The following is an 18,106-nucleotide window of genomic DNA, read 5'->3' on the forward strand; positions in this document are numbered from 1 at the left end:
CCCCACCCAGAATAAACACCACCTATAACCCACTCCCCACCCAGAATACACACCACCTATAACCCACTCCCCACCCAGAATAAACACTGCCTATAACCCACTCCCCACCCAGAATAAACACCACCTATAACCCACTCCCCACCCAGAATACACACCACCTATAACCCACTCCCCACCCAGAATAAACACCACCTATAACCCACTCCCCACCCAGAATAAACACCGCCTATAACCCGCTCCCCACCCAGAATACACACCACCTATAACCCACTCCCCACCCAGAATAAACAACACCTATAACCCACTCCCCACCCAGAATAAACACCGCCTATAACCCACTCCCTACCCAGAATAAATACCGCCTATAACCCACTCCCCACCCAGAATACACACCACCTATAACCCACTCCCCACCCAGAATAAACACCACCTATAACCCACTCCCCACCCAGAATAAACACCACCTATAACCCACTCCCCACCCAGAATAAACACCGCCTATAACCCACTCCCCACCCAGAATAAACACCACCTATAACCCACTCCCCACCCAGAATAAACACCACCTATAACCCACTCCCCACCCAGAATAAACACCACCTATAACCCACCCCCACCCAGAATAAACACCACCTATAACCCACTCCCCACTCAGAATAAACATCGCCTATAACCCACTCCCCAACCAGAATAAACACCACCTATAACCCACTCCCCACCCAGAATAAACACCAACTATAACCCACTCCCCACTCAGAATAAACACCACCTATAACCCACTGCCCACCCAGAATAAACACCACCTCTTACCCACTCCCCACTCAGAATGCACACCACGTATAACCCACTCCCCACTCAAAATACACACCACCTATAACCCACTCCCCACCCAGAATAAACACCACCTATAACCCACTGCCCACCCAGAATAAACACCACCTATAACCCACTCCCCACCCAGAGTACACACCACCTATAACCCACTGGCCACCCAGAATACACACCACCTATAACCCACTCCCCACCCAGAATAAACACCACCTATAACCCACTCCCCACCCAGAGTACACACCACCTATAAGCCACTCCCCACCCAGAATACACACCACCTATAACCCACTCCCCACCCAGAGTACACACCACCTATAACCCACTCCCCACCCAGAATAAACACCGCCTATAACCCACTCCCCACCCAGAATAAACACCACCTGCAACCCTCTCCCCACCCAGAATACACACCACCTATAACCCACTCCCCACCCAGAATAAACACCACCTATAACCCACTCCCCACCCAAATAAACACCACCTGCAACCCACTCCCCACCCAGAATAAACACCACCTATAACCCACTCCCCACCCAGAATAAACACCACCTATAACCCACTCCCCACCCAGAATAAACACCACCTATAACCCACTGCCCACCCGAGATAAACACCACCTATAACCCACTCCCCACCCAGAATAAACACCGCCTATAACCCACTCCCCACCCAGAATAAACACCGCCTATAACCCACTCCCCACCCAGAATAAACACCACCTATAACCCACTGCCCACCCAGAATAAACACCACCTCTTACCCACTCCCCACTCAGAATACACACCACGTATAACCCACTCCCCACTCAAAATACACACCACCTATAACCCACTCCCCACCCAGAATAAACACCGCCTATAACCCACTTCCCACCCAGAATAAACACCACCTATAACCCACTCCCCACCCAGAATAAACACCACCTATAACCCACTCCCCACCCAGAATAAACACCACCTATAACCCACTCCCCACCCAGAATACACACCACCTATAACCCACTCCCCACATAGAATATACACCACCTATAACCCACTCCCCACCCAGAATAAACACCACCTATAACCCACTCCCCACCCAGAATAAACAGCACCTATAACCCACTCCCCACCCAGAATAAACACCACCTATAACCCACTCCCCACCCAGAATAAACACCACCTATAACCCACTCCCCACCCAGAATACACACCACCTATAACCCACTCCCCACCCAGAATAAACACCACCTATAACCCACTCCCCACCCAGAATAAACACCACCTGCAACCCACTCCCCACCCAGAATAAACACCACCTATAACCCACTCCCCACCCGGAATAAACACCACCTATAACCCACTCCCCACCCAGAATAAACACCACCTATAACCCACTGCCCACCTGAGATAAACACCACCTATAACCCACTCCCCACCCAGAATAAACACCGCCTATAACCCACTCCCCACCCAGAATAAACACCGCCTATAACCCACTCCCCACCCAGAATAAACACCACCTATAACCCACTCCCCACCCAGAATAAACACCGCCTATAACCCACTCCCCACCCAGAATACACACCACCTATAACCCACTCCCCACCCAGAATAAACAACACCTATAACCCACTCCCCACCCAGAATAAACACCGCCTATAACCCACTCCCTACCCAGAATAAATACCGCCTATAACCCACTCCCCACCCAGAATACACACCACCTATAACCCATTCCCCACCCGGAATAAACACCACCTATAACCCACTCCCCACCCAGAATAAACACCACCTATAACCCACTGCCCACCCAGAATAAACACCACCTATAACCCACTCCCCACCCAGAGTACACACCACCTATAACCCACTGGCCACCCAGAATACACACCACCTATAACCCACTCCCCACCCAGAATAAACACCACCTATAACCCACTCCCCACCCAGAGTACACACCACCTATAACCCACTCCCCACCCAGAATACACACCACCTATAACCCACTCCCCACCCAGAGTACACACCACCTATAACCCACTCCCCACCCAGAATAAACACCGCCTATAACCCACTCCCCACCCAGAATAAACACCACCTGCAACCCACTCCCCACCCAGAATACACACCACCTATAACCCACTCCCCACCCAGAATAAACACCACCTATAACCCACTCCCCACCCAAATAAACACCACCTGCAACCCACTCCCCACCCAGAATAAACACCACCTATAACCCACTCCCCACCCAGAATAAACACCACCTATAACCCACTCCCCACCCAGAATAAACACCACCTATAACCCACTGCCCACCCGAGATAAACACCACCTATAACCCACTCCCCACCCAGAATAAACACCGCCTATAACCCACTCCCCACCCAGAATAAACACCGCCTATAACCCACTCCCCACCCAGAATAAACACCACCTATAACCCACTCCCCACCCAGAATACACACCACCTATAACCCACTCCCCACCCAGAATAAACACTGCCTATAACCCACTCCCCACCCAGAATAAACACCACCTATAAGCCACTCCCCACCCAGAATACACACCACCTATAACCCACTCCCCACCCAGAATAAACACCACCTATAACCCACTCCCCACCCAGAATAAACACCGCCTATAACCCACTCCCCACCCAGAATACACACCACCTATAACCCACTCCCCACCCAGAATAAACACCACCTATAACCCACTCCCCACCCAGAATAAACACCGCCTATAACCCACTCCCTACCCAGAATAAATACCGCCTATAACCCACTCCCCACCCAGAATACACACCACCTATAACCCACTCCCCACCCAGAATAAACACCACCTATAACCCACTCCCCACCCAGAATAAACACCACCTATAACCCACTCCCCACCCAGAATAAACACCGCCTATAACCCACTCCCCACCTAGAATAAACACCACCTATAACCCACTCCCCACCCAGAATAAACACCACCTATAACCCACTCCCCACCCAGAATAAACACCACCTATAACCCACTCCCCACCCAGAATAAACACCACCTATAACCCACCCCCACCCAGAATAAACACCACCTATAACCCACTCCCCACTCAGAATAAACATCGCCTATAACCCACTCCCCACCCAGAATAAACACCACCTATAACCCACTCCCCACCCAGAATAAACACCACCTATAACCCACTCCCCACCCAGAATACACACCACCTATAACCCACTCCCCACATAGAATATACACCACCTATAACCCACTCCCCACCCAGAATAAACACCACCTATAACCCACTCCCCACCCAGAATAAACAGCACCTATAACCCACTCCCCACCCAGAATAAACACCACCTATAACCCACTCCCCACCCAGAATAAACACCACCTATAACCCACTCCCCACCCAGAATACACACCACCTATAGCCCACTCCCCACCCAGAATAAACACCACCTATAACCCACTCCCCACCCAGAATAAACACCACCTGCAACCCACTCCCCACCCAGAATAAACACCACCTATAACCCACTCCCCACCCAGAATAAACACCACCTATAACCCACTCCCCACCCAGAATAAACACCACCTATAACCCACTGCCCACCTGAGATAAACACCACCTATAACCCACTCCCCACCCAGAATAAACACCGCCTATAACCCACTCCCCACCCAGAATAAACACCGCCTATAACCCACTCCCTACCCAGAATAAACACCACCTATAACCCACTCCCCACCCAGAATACACACCACCTATAACCCACTCCCCACCCAGAATAAACACTGCCTATAACCCACTCCCCACCCAGAATAAACACCACCTATAACCCACTCCCCACCCAGAATACACACCACCTATAACCCACTCCCCACCCAGAATAAACACCACCTATAACCCACTCCCCACCCAGAATAAACACCGCCTATAACCCACTCCCCACCCAGAATACACACCACCTATAACCCACTCCCCACCCAGAATAAACAACACCTATAACCCACTCCCCACCCAGAATAAACACCGCCTATAACCCACTCCCTACCCAGAATAAATACCGCCTATAACCCACTCCCCACCCAGAATACACACCACCTATAACCCACTCCCCACCCAGAATAAACACCACCTATAACCCACTCCCCACCCAGAATAAACACCACCTATAACCCACTCCCCACCCAGAATAAACACCGCCTATAACCCACTCCCCACCCAGAATAAACACCACCTATAACCCACTCCCCACCCAGAATAAACACCACCTATAACCCACTCCCCACCCAGAATAAACACCACCTATAACCCACCCCCACCCAGAATAAACACCACCTATAACCCACTCCCCACTCAGAATAAACATCGCCTATAACCCACTCCCCACCCAGAATAAACACCACCTATAACCCACTCCCCACCCAGAATAAACACCAACTATAACCCACTCCCCACTCAGAATAAACACCACCTATAACCCACTGCCCACCCAGAATAAACACCACCTCTTACCCACTCCCCACTCAGAATGCACACCACGTATAACCCACTCCCCACTCAAAATACACACCACCTATAACCCACTCCCCACCCAGAATAAACACCACCTATAACCCACTGCCCACCCAGAATAAACACCACCTATAACCCACTCCCCACCCAGAGTACACACCACCTATAACCCACTGGCCACCCAGAATACACACCACCTATAACCCACTCCCCACCCAGAATAAACACCACCTATAACCCACTCCCCACCCAGAGTACACACCACCTATAACCCACTCCCCACCCAGAATACACACCACCTATAACCCACTCCCCACCCAGAGTACACACCACCTATAACCCACTCCCCACCCAGAATAAACACCGCCTATAACCCACTCCCCACCCAGAATAAACACCACCTGCAACCCTCTCCCCACCCAGAATACACACCACCTATAACCCACTCCCCACCCAGAATAAACACCACCTATAACCCACTCCCCACCCAAATAAACACCACCTGCAACCCACTCCCCACCCAGAATAAACACCACCTATAACCCACTCCCCACCCAGAATAAACACCACCTATAACCCACTCCCCACCCAGAATAAACACCACCTATAACCCACTGCCCACCCGAGATAAACACCACCTATAACCCACTCCCCACCCAGAATAAACACCGCCTATAACCCACTCCCCACCCAGAATAAACACCGCCTATAACCCACTCCCCACCCAGAATAAACACCACCTATAACCCACTCCCCACCCAGAATACACACCACCTATAACCCACTCCCCACCCAGAATAAACACTGCCTATAACCCACTCCCCACCCAGAATAAACACCACCTATAACCCACTCCCCACCCAGAATACACACCTCCTATAACCCACTCCCCACCCAGAATAAACACCACCTATAACCCACTCCCCACCCAGAATAAACACCGCCTATAACCCACTCCCCACCCAGAATACACACCACCTATAACCCACTCCCCACCCAGAATATACACCACCTATAACCCACTCCCCACCCAGAATAAACACCACCTATAACCCACTCCCTACCCAGAATAAATACCGCCTATAACCCACTCCCCACCCAGAATACACACCACCTATAACCCACTCCCCACCCAGAATAAACACCACCTATAACCCACTCCCCACCCAGAATAAACACCACCTATAACCCACTCCCCACCCAGAATAAACACCGCGTATAACCCACTCCCCACCCAGAATAAACACCACCTATAACCCACTCCCCACCCAGAATAAACATCGCCTATAACCCACTCCCCACCCAGAATAAACACCACCTATAACCCACTCCCCACCCAGAACAAACACCACCTATAACCCACTCCCCACTGAGAATAAACACCACCTATAACCCACTGCCCACCCAGAATAAACACCACCTCTTACCCACTCCCCACTCAGAATACACACCACGTATAACCCACTCCCCACTCAAAATACACACCACCTATAACCCACTCCCCACCCAGAATAAACACCGCCTATAACCCACTTCCCACCCAGAATAAACACCACCTATAACCCACTCCCCACCCAGAATAAACACCACCTATAACCCACTCCCCACCCAGAATAAACACCACCTATAACCCACTCCCCACCCAGAATACACACCACCTATAACCCACTCCCCACATAGAATATACACCACCTATAACCCACTCCCCACCCAGAATAAACACCACCTATAACCCACTGCCCACCTGAGATAAACACCACCTATAACCCACTCCCCACCCAGAATAAACACCGCCTATAACCCACTCCCCACCCAGAATAAACACCGCCTATAACCCACTCCCCACCCAGAATAAACACCACCTATAACCCACTCCCCACCCAGAATACACACCACCTATAACCCACTCCCCACCCAGAATAAACACTGCCTATAACCCACTCCCCACCCAGAATAAACACCACCTATAACCCACTCCCCACCCAGAATACACACCACCTATAACCCACTCTCCACCCAGAATAAACACCACCTATTACCCACTCCCCACCCAGAATAAACACCGCCTATAACCCACTCCCCACCCAGAATACACACCACCTATAACCCACTCCCCACCCAGAATAAACAACACCTATAACCCACTCCCCACCCAGAATAAACACCGCCTATAACCCACTCCCTACCCAGAATAAATACCGCCTATAACCCACTCCCCACCCAGAATACACACCACCTATAACCCACTCCCCACCCAGAATAAACACCACCTATAACCCACTCCCCACCCAGAATAAACACCACCTATAACCCACTCCCCACCCAGAATAAACACCGCCTATAACCCACTCCCCACCCAGAATAAACACCACCTATAACCCACTCCCCACCCAGAATAAACACCACCTATAACCCACTCCCCACCCAGAATAAACACCACCTATAACCCACCCCCACCCAGAATAAACACCACCTATAACCCACTCCCCACTCAGAATAAACATCGCCTATAACCCACTCCCCACCCAGAATAAACACCACCTATAACCCACTCCCCACCCAGAATAAACACCAACTATAACCCACTCCCCACTCAGAATAAACACCACCTATAACCCACTGCCCACCCAGAATAAACACCACCTCTTACCCACTCCCCACTCAGAATGCACACCACGTATAACCCACTCCCCACTCAAAATACACACCACCTATAACCCACTCCCCACCCAGAATAAACACCGCCTATAACCCACTTCCCACCCAGAATAAACACCACCTATAACCCACTCCCCACCCAGAATAAACACCACCTATAACCCACTCCCCACCCAGAATAAACACCGCCTATAACCCACTCCCCACCCAGAATACACACCACCTATAACCCACTCCCCACATACAATATACACCACCTATAACCCACTCCCCACCCAGAATAAACACCACCTATAACCCACTCCCCACCCAGAATAAACAGCACCTATAACCCACTCCCCACCCAGAATAAACACCACCTATAACCCACTCCCCACCCAGAATAAACACCACCTATAACCCACTCCCCACCCAGAATACACACCACCTATAACCAACTCCCCACCCAGAATACACACCACCTATAACCCACTCCCCACCCAGAATAAACACCATCTATAACCCACTCCCCACCCAGAATTAACACCGCCTATAACCCACTCCCCCCATAGAATACACACCACCTATAACCCACTCCCCACCCAGAATAAACACCATCTATAACCCACTCCCCACCCAGAATAAACACCATCTATAACCCACTCCCCACCCAGAATAAACACCACCTATAACCCACTCCCCACCCAGAATAAACACCGCCTATAACCCACTCCCCACCCAGAATAAACACCACCTATAACCCACTCCCCACCCAGAATAAACACCGCCTATAACCCACTCCCCACCCAGAATAAACACCACCTATAACCCACTCCCCACCCAGAATAAACACCGCCTAGAACCCACTCCCCACCCAGAATAAACACCACCTATAACCCACTCCCCACCCAGAATAAACACCGCCTATAACCCACCCCCCACCCAGAATAAACACCACCTATAACCCACCCCCACCCAGAATAAACACCACCTATAACCCACTCCCCACCCAGAATACACACCACCTATAACCCACTCCCCACCCAGAATAAACACCGCCTATAACCCACTCCACACCCAGAATAAACACCACCTATAACCCACTGCCCAACCAGAATAAACACCACCTATAACCCACTCCCCACCCAGAGTACACACCACCTAAAACCCCCTCCCCACCCAGAATAAACACCACCTATACCCACTCCCCACCCAGAGTAAACACCACCTATAACCCACTCCCCACCCAGAATAAACACCACCTATAACCCACTCCCCACTCAGAATAAACATCGCCTATAACCCACTCCCCACCCAGAATAAACACCACCTATAACCCACTCCCCACCCAGAATAAACACCAACTATAACCCACTCCCCACTCAGAATAAACACCACCTATAACCCACTGCCCACCCAGAATAAACACCACCTCTTACCCACTCCCCACTCAGAATGCACACCACGTATAACCCACTCCCCACTCAAAATACACACCACCTATAACCCACTCCCCACCCAGAATAAACACCACCTATAACCCACTGCCCACCCAGAATAAACACCACCTATAACCCACTCCCCACCCAGAGTACACACCACCTATAACCCACTGGCCACCCAGAATACACACCACCTATAACCCACTCCCCACCCAGAATAAACACCACCTATAACCCACTCCCCACCCAGAGTACACACCACCTATAACCCACTCCCCACCCAGAATACACACCACCTATAACCCACTCCCCACCCAGAGTACACACCACCTATAACCCACTCCCCACCCAGAATAAACACCGCCTATAACCCACTCCCCACCCAGAATAAACACCACCTGCAACCCTCTCCCCACCCAGAATACACACCACCTATAACCCACTCCCCACCCAGAATAAACACCACCTATAACCCACTCCCCACCCAAATAAACACCACCTGCAACCCACTCCCCACCCAGAATAAACACCACCTATAACCCACTCCCCACCCAGAATTAACACCACCTATAACCCACTCCCCACTCAGAATACACACCACCTATAACCCACTCCCCACCCAGAATACACACCACCTATAACCCACTGCCCACCCAGAATACACACCACCTATAACCCACTCCCCACCCAGAATACACACCACCTATAACCCACTCCCCACCCAGAATTAACACCACCTATAACCCACTCCCCACCCAGAATTAACACCACCTATAACCCACTCCCCACTCAGAATACACACCACCTATAACCCACTCCCCACCCAGAATACACACCACCTATAACCCACTGCCCACCCAGAATACACACCAACTATAACCCACTCCCCACCCAGAATACACACCACCTATAACCCACTCCCCACCCAGAATTAACACCACCTATAACCCACTCCCCACCCAGAATTAACACCACCTATAACCCACTCCCCACCCAGAATAATCACCACCTATAACCCACTCCTCACCCAGAATAAACACCACCTATAACCCACTCCCCACCCTGAATAAACACCACCTATAACCCACTCCCCACCCAGAATAAACACCACCTATAACCCACTCCCCACCCAGTGTACACACCACCTATAACCCACTCCCCACCCAGAATAAACACTGCCTATAACCCACTCCCCACCCAGAATTAACACCACCTATAACCCACTCCCCACCCAGAATTAACACCACCTATAACCCACTCCCCACCCAGAATTAACACCACCTATAACCCACTGCCCACCCAGAATACACACCACCTATAACCCACTCCCCACCCAGAATTAACACCACCTATAACCCACTCCCCACCCAGAATTAACACCACCTATAACCCACTGCCCACCCAGAATACACACCACCTATAACCCACTCCCCACCCAGAATTAACACCACCTATAACCCACTCCCCACTCAGAATACACACCACCTATAACCCACTCCCCACCCAGAATTAACACCACCTATAACCCACTCCCCACCCAGAATTAACACCACCTATAACCCACTCCCCACTCAGAATACACACCACCTATAACCCACTCCCCACCCAGAATACACACCACCTATAACCCACTGCCCACCCAGAATACACACCACCTATAACCCACTCCCCACCCAGAATAAACACTGCCTATAACCCACTCCCCACCCAGAATTAACACCACCTATAACCCACTCCCCACCCAGAATAAACACCACCTATAACCCACTCCCCACCCAGAATTAACACCACCTATAACCCACTCCCCACCCAGAATTAACACCACCTATAACCCACTCCCCACCCAGAATTAACACCACCTATAACCCACTCACCACCCAGAATAAACACCACCTATAACCCACTCACCTGGCCAGGTGGTGAATGCATATTCTGCTGAAGTAGTCTGTCATACACCTGGTCAGGTGTTCCAGCTTACCTGGCCATTTTCACACTTCTGTGCCTTTTCTGAAATTGGAAGCTCGCTGAGATTCAGATTTTCAGGAAATCTCAATGAGGTATCGATTTTTTTGGTGTAACCGTAAGGTGAGAATGAAGTACAAAATCGATTCAGATGCAGGTTCAGAATCTCAGGAACTGAGACAAGCCTGAAACTCTAGAAAGATCAAAGGCAAAGATTACGATTGTGCATGGGAGAAGGGTTCAGCTCCTATCAGTAGCATTAAACAGGGATTACTGTAAAGAAGCATGCAGTTTGCTACCATTAACCCTTTTCAAACATTCCTCTCTGAGGTAGCGGAGTGAGAGAGTGCGATTGATGGTACCCGCTGTGCATTCACAGATAGGATGGGTGGCCATCTTGTACTGACAGGAGACATGGTGGTTTTCAATTTCCCCCATGGCCTTGCCAGTCCTTATCTCTGCAATCACCTCCCGCCCCTCATCACTCTGTCATAGCTGCACTCCTTCTTAAGCAGCTTTGATTTTAATCACTCCACCACTGGTGGCTGAGCCTTCAGCTGCCTGATTCCCATCCTCTGGAATTCTCTCCCTAAACATCTTAATCCTTCCACCTCACTTCCCTCCTTCCAGATACACGTTGAAATCTAGTTCTGTGACAATTGCCTGCTCATGAGACCAGACGATTCTCTCTTTGGCTCAGTGTTATGTGTTGTTTTCTCATGCTCCTGAGCACTACATTGGAATAAGAACATAAGAACATAAGAAATAGGAGCAGGAGTAGGCCATCTAGCCCTTCGAGCCTGCCCCGCCATTCAATAAGATCATGGCTGATCTGTCGTGGCTCAGTTCCACATTCCTGCCCTCTCCCCATAACCCTTAATCCCCTCTCTTATCAAAAACCCATCAACCCGCGTCTTAAAAATATTTAGCGAGGCAGCCTCCACCACTTCAACGGGCAGAGAATTCCAGAGATTCACCACCCTTTGAGTGAAGAAGTTCCTCCTCAACTCCGTTCTAAACCGCCCCCCCTTTATCTTGAGGCTGTGCCCCCTAGTCCTACTGTCTTTTTTGAGCGGGAAGAGCCTCTCCACCTCTATCCTACCCATCCCATTCATCATCTTATATGTCTCAATGAGATCTCCCCTCATTCTTCTAAACTCTAACGAGTACAAGCCTAGTTTATTCAGCCTCTCCTCATAGCTCAACCCCCTCAACTCCGGCATCAGCCTAATGAACCTCCTCTGCACTCCCTCCAAGGCCAAAATATCCTTGCGCAGGTGCGGCGACCAAAACTACACACAGTACTCCAGCTGCGGCCTCACCAGTGCCCTGTACAGTTGCAGCAAGACCTCCCTACTTTTATATTCAATCCCCCTTGCTATGAAGGCCAGCATCCCATTCGCCTTCCTGACCACCTGCTGCACCTGCAGGCTGGGTTTTTGTGACTCATGCACAAGGACCCCGGGGTCCCTCTGCACCGTCGCATGCTGCAGTTTTTCAACACGTAAGTAATAGTCCTTCCTACCATTATTCCTACCAAAGTGGACAACTTCACACTTGCCAACATTAAATTCCATTTGCCAGTTCCTGGCCCATTCGCCCAGCCTAACTAGATCCTTCTGCAGACTCTCCACACCCTCTGCACAATTTGCCGTTCCACCAATCTTGGTGTCATCAGCAAATTTCGACACCATACACTCGGTTCCCTCCTCCAGATCATCTATATAAATGGTAAATAGCTGAGGCCCCAGCACCGACCCCTGGGGCACCCCACAAGTCACCAACCGCCAATCCGAATAGCACCCGTTGACCCCCACTCTCTGCCTCCTATTTGACAGCCAATCCTCTATCCACGCTAACACCCTACCCCCAACTCCATGCCCCCTTACCTTCTGCAATAACCTCTTGTGAGGTACCTTATCAAACGCCTTCTGAAAATCAAGAAACACCACATCCACCGGCTCTCCTCTATCCACCGCCCTAGACACATCCTCATAGAACTCCAATAAATTTGTCAGACACGACTTCCCCTTAACGAAACCGTGCTGCGTCTGCTCTATCAAACAATTCTCCTCAAGATGCCTCGCTATTTTCTCCTTGATCACGGATTCTAACATTTTACCTACAACAGACGTTAAACTAACCGGCCTATAATTCCCTGCCTTTTGCCTGGCACCCTTCTTAAACAACGGCGTAACATTAGCCGCTTTCCAATCTTCCAGCAATACTTTACAGTATTAAAGGTGCTATATAAATGCAAATTGTTGATGTACCAGCTTTGCAGGCGTTCTCCTTGCACAAGAAGGGCACAAGCACTGGTTGTTCCTTGAAAGTTCCTGGGGTTTGAAAAAGTCTTGCAAGACATCTTCCTGTGAAAAGGCAAAGAGCAGAAACCATCAAAACTCACATGGCTATAATGGCTCCATTCTCCTGAATCAACAATATCCTTACTACCAAACCCCCTCCCCTCCCACCAGGAATAAACACCAGCCTATAACCCACCCCCACCCAGAATAAACACCGCCTGTAACCATTCCCCACCCAGAATAAACACCAGTCCTCACTAACGCACTCCCCACCCAGAATAAACACCACCTACAACCCACTCCCCACCCAGAATAAACACCATCTATAACCCACTCCCCACCCAGAATAAACACCACGTATAACCCACTCCCCACCCAGAATAAACACCACCTACAACCCACTCCCCACCCAGAGTACACACCACCTATAACCCACTCCCCACCCAGAATAAACACCACCTATAACCCACTCCCCACCCAGAATACACACCACCTATAACCCACTCCCCACCCAGAATAAACACCACCTACAACCCACTCCCCACCCAGAGTACACACCACCTATAACCCACTCCCCCCCGAGAATAAACACCGCCTGTAACCATTCCCCATCCAGAATAAACATGTCTGTAACCATTCCCCACCCAGAATAAACACCGCCTGTAACCATTCCCCACCCAGAATAAACACGCCTGTAACCATTCCCCACCCACCCAGAATAAACACCGCCTGTAACCATTCCCCACCCACCCAAAATAAACACCACCTGTAACCATTCCCCACCCAGAATAAACACGCCTGTAACCATTCCCCACCCACCCAGAATAAACACTGCCTGTAACCGTTCCCCACCCAGAATAAACACGCCTGTAACCATTCCCCACCCACCCAGAATAAACACTGCCTGTAACCGTTCCCCACCCAGAATAAACACCGCCTGTAACCATTCCCCACCCACCCAGAATAAACACCGCCTGTAACCATTCCCCACCCAGAATAAACACCGCCTGTAACCATTCCCCACCCAGAATAAACACGCCTGTAACCATTCCCCACCCACCCAGAATAAACACCGCCTGTAACCATTCCCCACCCAGAATAAACACTGCCTGTAACCGTTCCCCACCCAGAATAAACACGCCTGTAACCATTCCCCACCCACCCAGAATAAACACGCCTGTAACCATTCCCCACCCAGAATAAACACCGCCTGTAACCATTCCCCACCCAGAATAAACACCGCCTGTAACCATTCCCCACCCAGAATAAACACCGCCTGTAACCATTCCCCACCCAGAATAAACACCGCCTGTAACCATTCCCCACCCAGAATAAACACCGCCTGTAACCATTCTCCACCCTGAATAAACTCCAGTCCTCAATAACGCACTCCCCACCCAGAATAAATACCGCCTGTAGCCCACTCCTCACCCAGAATAAACACTGCCTGTAAGCACTCTGCGCCTTGAATAAATACCACCTATAACCCACTTACACCCAAAAAAACACCGATCTGTAACTACTCCCCACCCTGAATAAACACCAGTCTATAATCTAGAGCCATAGAAAATTACAGCTCAGAAACAGGCCTTTTGGCCCTTCTCGTCTATGCTGAACCATTTTTTGCTTAGTCCCGCTATCCTGCACTTGGACCATATCCCTCCACATCCCTCTCATCCATGAACCCGTCCAAGTTTTTCTCTTCTCCTGTGCTGCTATCTTTAAGGATCTGTGGATTTACACACCCAGGTCCCTCTGTGTGTCTGTACTCCTGATGGTTTTGCCATTTAGTGTATGGCTCCCCCCTACATTAGATCTACTGAAATGCATCACTTCGCATTTATCTGGATTAAATTCTATCTGCCATTTCTCTGCCCAATTTTCCAGTCTATCTATATCCTGCTGTATTCTCTGACAATGTTCATCACTATCCGCAGCTCCAGCAATCTTTGTAGTGTCCGCAAACTTACTGATCACACCAGCTACATCTTCTTCCAAATCATTTGTATATATCACAAACAGCAGAGGTCCCAGTACAGAGCCCTGCGGACACAGACAGGTCACAGACCTCCAACCAGAAAAAACCTCTCCACTGCTACCCTCTGTCTTCTATGGCCAAGACAGTTCTCCACCCATCTAGCTAGCTCACCTTTAATCCCGTGAAATTTAACCTTTTGCACCAGCCTGCCATGAGGGACCTTGTCAAACGCTTTACTAAAATCCATATAGACGACATCCATGGCCCTTCCCTCATCAATCGTTTTTGTCACTTCCTCAAAAAACTCAACCAAATTTGTGAGGCATGACCTCCGTTTCTCTTTGGTATTCACGCAGGGAGACGTAAATGTAGTTGTGGAGAACACTGGGTTACAGGGTTGTAAACTGGATAGTATTGCAGTTGATAAGGAGGATGTGCTAGATATTCTTGAGGGTTTGAAAATAGATAAGTCTCCTGGGCCGGATGGGATTTACCCTAGGATTCTCTGGGAGGCAAGAGAGGCGATTGCAGAGCCTCTGGCTCTGATCTTCAGGTCGTCCTTGGTCACAGGTATAGTGCCAGAAGACTGGAGGATAGCGAATGTTGTCCCACTGTTTAAGAAGGGGAATAGAGACTTCCCCGGGAATTACAGACCGGTGAGTCTTACTTCTGTTGTGGGCAAAGTATTAGAAAAAATTATTAGGGATAGGATTTATAGTTATTTAGAGAGTAATGAGTTGATTGGAGATAGTCAGCACAGTTTTGTGAAGGGTAGGTCATGCCTTACTAACCTTATTGAGTTTTTTGAAAAAGTGACCAAAGAGGTGGATGGGGGTTACACTGCCTGTAACCATTCCCCACCCAGAATAAACACGCCTATAACCATTCCCCACCCACCCAGAATAAACACCGCCTGTAACCATTCCCCACCCACCCAGAATAAACACTGCCTGTAACCGTTCCCCACCCAGAATAAACACGCCTGTAACCATTCCCCACCCACCCAGAATAAACACCGCCTGTAACCATTCCGTGGTATATATGGACTTTAGTAAGGCGTTTGATAAGGTTCACCATGGAAGGCTTCTGCAGAAAATGCAGATGTATGGGATTGAGGGTGATTTAGTTAATTGGATCAGGAATTGGCTAGCAGATAGGAGACAGAGGGTGGTGGTTGATGGAAAGTATTCGTCATGGAGTTCGGTTACAAGTGGTGTGCCTCAGGGATCTGTTTTGGGGCCACTGCTGTTTGTAATTTTTATAAATGATCTGGATGAGGGTATAGAAGGATGGGTTAGTAAATTTGCTGATGACACCAAAGTCAGAGGAGTGGTAGATAGTGAAGAGGGGTATCATAGTTTACAGAGAGACTTGGACAAGTTGCAGAGCTGGGCCGAGAGGTGGCAGATGGAGTTTAATGCGGAAAAGTGTGAGGTAATTCACTTTGGCAGGAATAACAGATGTGTAGAGTATTGGGCTAATGGTAGGACTCTGAATAGTGTTGACGAACAGAGGGATCTAGGTGTATCTGTGCATAGATCCCTGAAAGTTGGAAATCAAGTCGATAAGGTTGTTAGGAAGGCATACGGTGTCTTGGCGTTTATTGGTAGGGGGATTGAATTTAGGAGCCGCAACGTCATGTTGCAACTGTACAAAACTCTGGTGCGGCCGCACTTGGAGTATTGTGTACAGTTCTGGTCCCCACATTATAGGAAGGATGTGGAGGCATTGGAGAGGGTGCAGAGGAGGTTTACCAGGATGTTGCCTGGTATGGAGAGAAGGTCCTATGAGGAGAGACTGAGGGATTTGGGGTTGTTTTCGTTGGAAAGAAGGCGGCTAAGAGGAGACCTTATTGAAACATACAAGATGATTAGAGGTTTAGATAGGGTGGACAGTGATAGCCTTTTTCCTCGGATGGAGAAAGCTAGCACGAGGGGGCATAGCTTTAAATTAAGGGGTGGTAGTTATAGGACGGATGTCAGAGGTAGGTTCTTTACCCAGAGGGTGGTGAGGGAATGGAATGCCCTGCCTGCTGCAGTTGTAGATGCTCCTAGTTTGGGGGCGTTTAAGAGGTCCGTGGATAGGTTTATGGATGGAAAGGGATTGGTTTAGGTTAGAGGGTCATTGCTTTTCTCTTAATTGGTCGGCGCAACATTGTGGGCCGAAGGGCCTGTTCTGCGCTGTAATGTTCTATATGTTGTACAAAACCATGCTGTCTATTGCTAATGGGATCATTCCGTTCTAAATGTGCATATACCCTATCTCTAAGAATCCTCTCCAACAATTTCCCTAGCATGGACGTCAAGCTGTAACCTCGTGCCCCAGAATAAACATTGGCCTGTAACCCCCTTCCCACCCAGAATAAACACCAGCCTGTAACTCTCTCCCCACCCAGAATAAACACTGGCCTGTAACCCCCTCCCCAGAAATAAACACTGGCCTGTAACCCCCTC

General features: G+C 49.7%; 1 protein-coding gene across 1 annotated transcript in view; it reads right to left on the reverse strand.

Moving 5' to 3' along the window:
* Window positions 1-18,106, reverse strand: part of LOC145344350 (ubl carboxyl-terminal hydrolase 18-like) — a 108,049-nt gene that overhangs the window by 60,027 nt on the left and 29,916 nt on the right. The window contains exons 7-8 of the mRNA XM_080191479.1: window positions 13,643-13,738; window positions 11,386-11,562 (exon numbers count right to left, since the gene is read on the reverse strand). Coding sequence (XP_080047605.1) covers window positions 11,386-11,562; window positions 13,643-13,738 — 273 coding nt within the window. The remainder of the gene's footprint in view (window positions 1-11,385; window positions 11,563-13,642; window positions 13,739-18,106) is intronic.

The sequence above is a fragment of the Carcharhinus amblyrhynchos genome, chromosome 6, assembly GCF_965287045.1.
Source record: "Carcharhinus amblyrhynchos chromosome 6, sCarAmb.v2.hapA, whole genome shotgun sequence".
Taxonomy (NCBI): domain Eukaryota; kingdom Metazoa; phylum Chordata; class Chondrichthyes; order Carcharhiniformes; family Carcharhinidae; genus Carcharhinus; species Carcharhinus amblyrhynchos.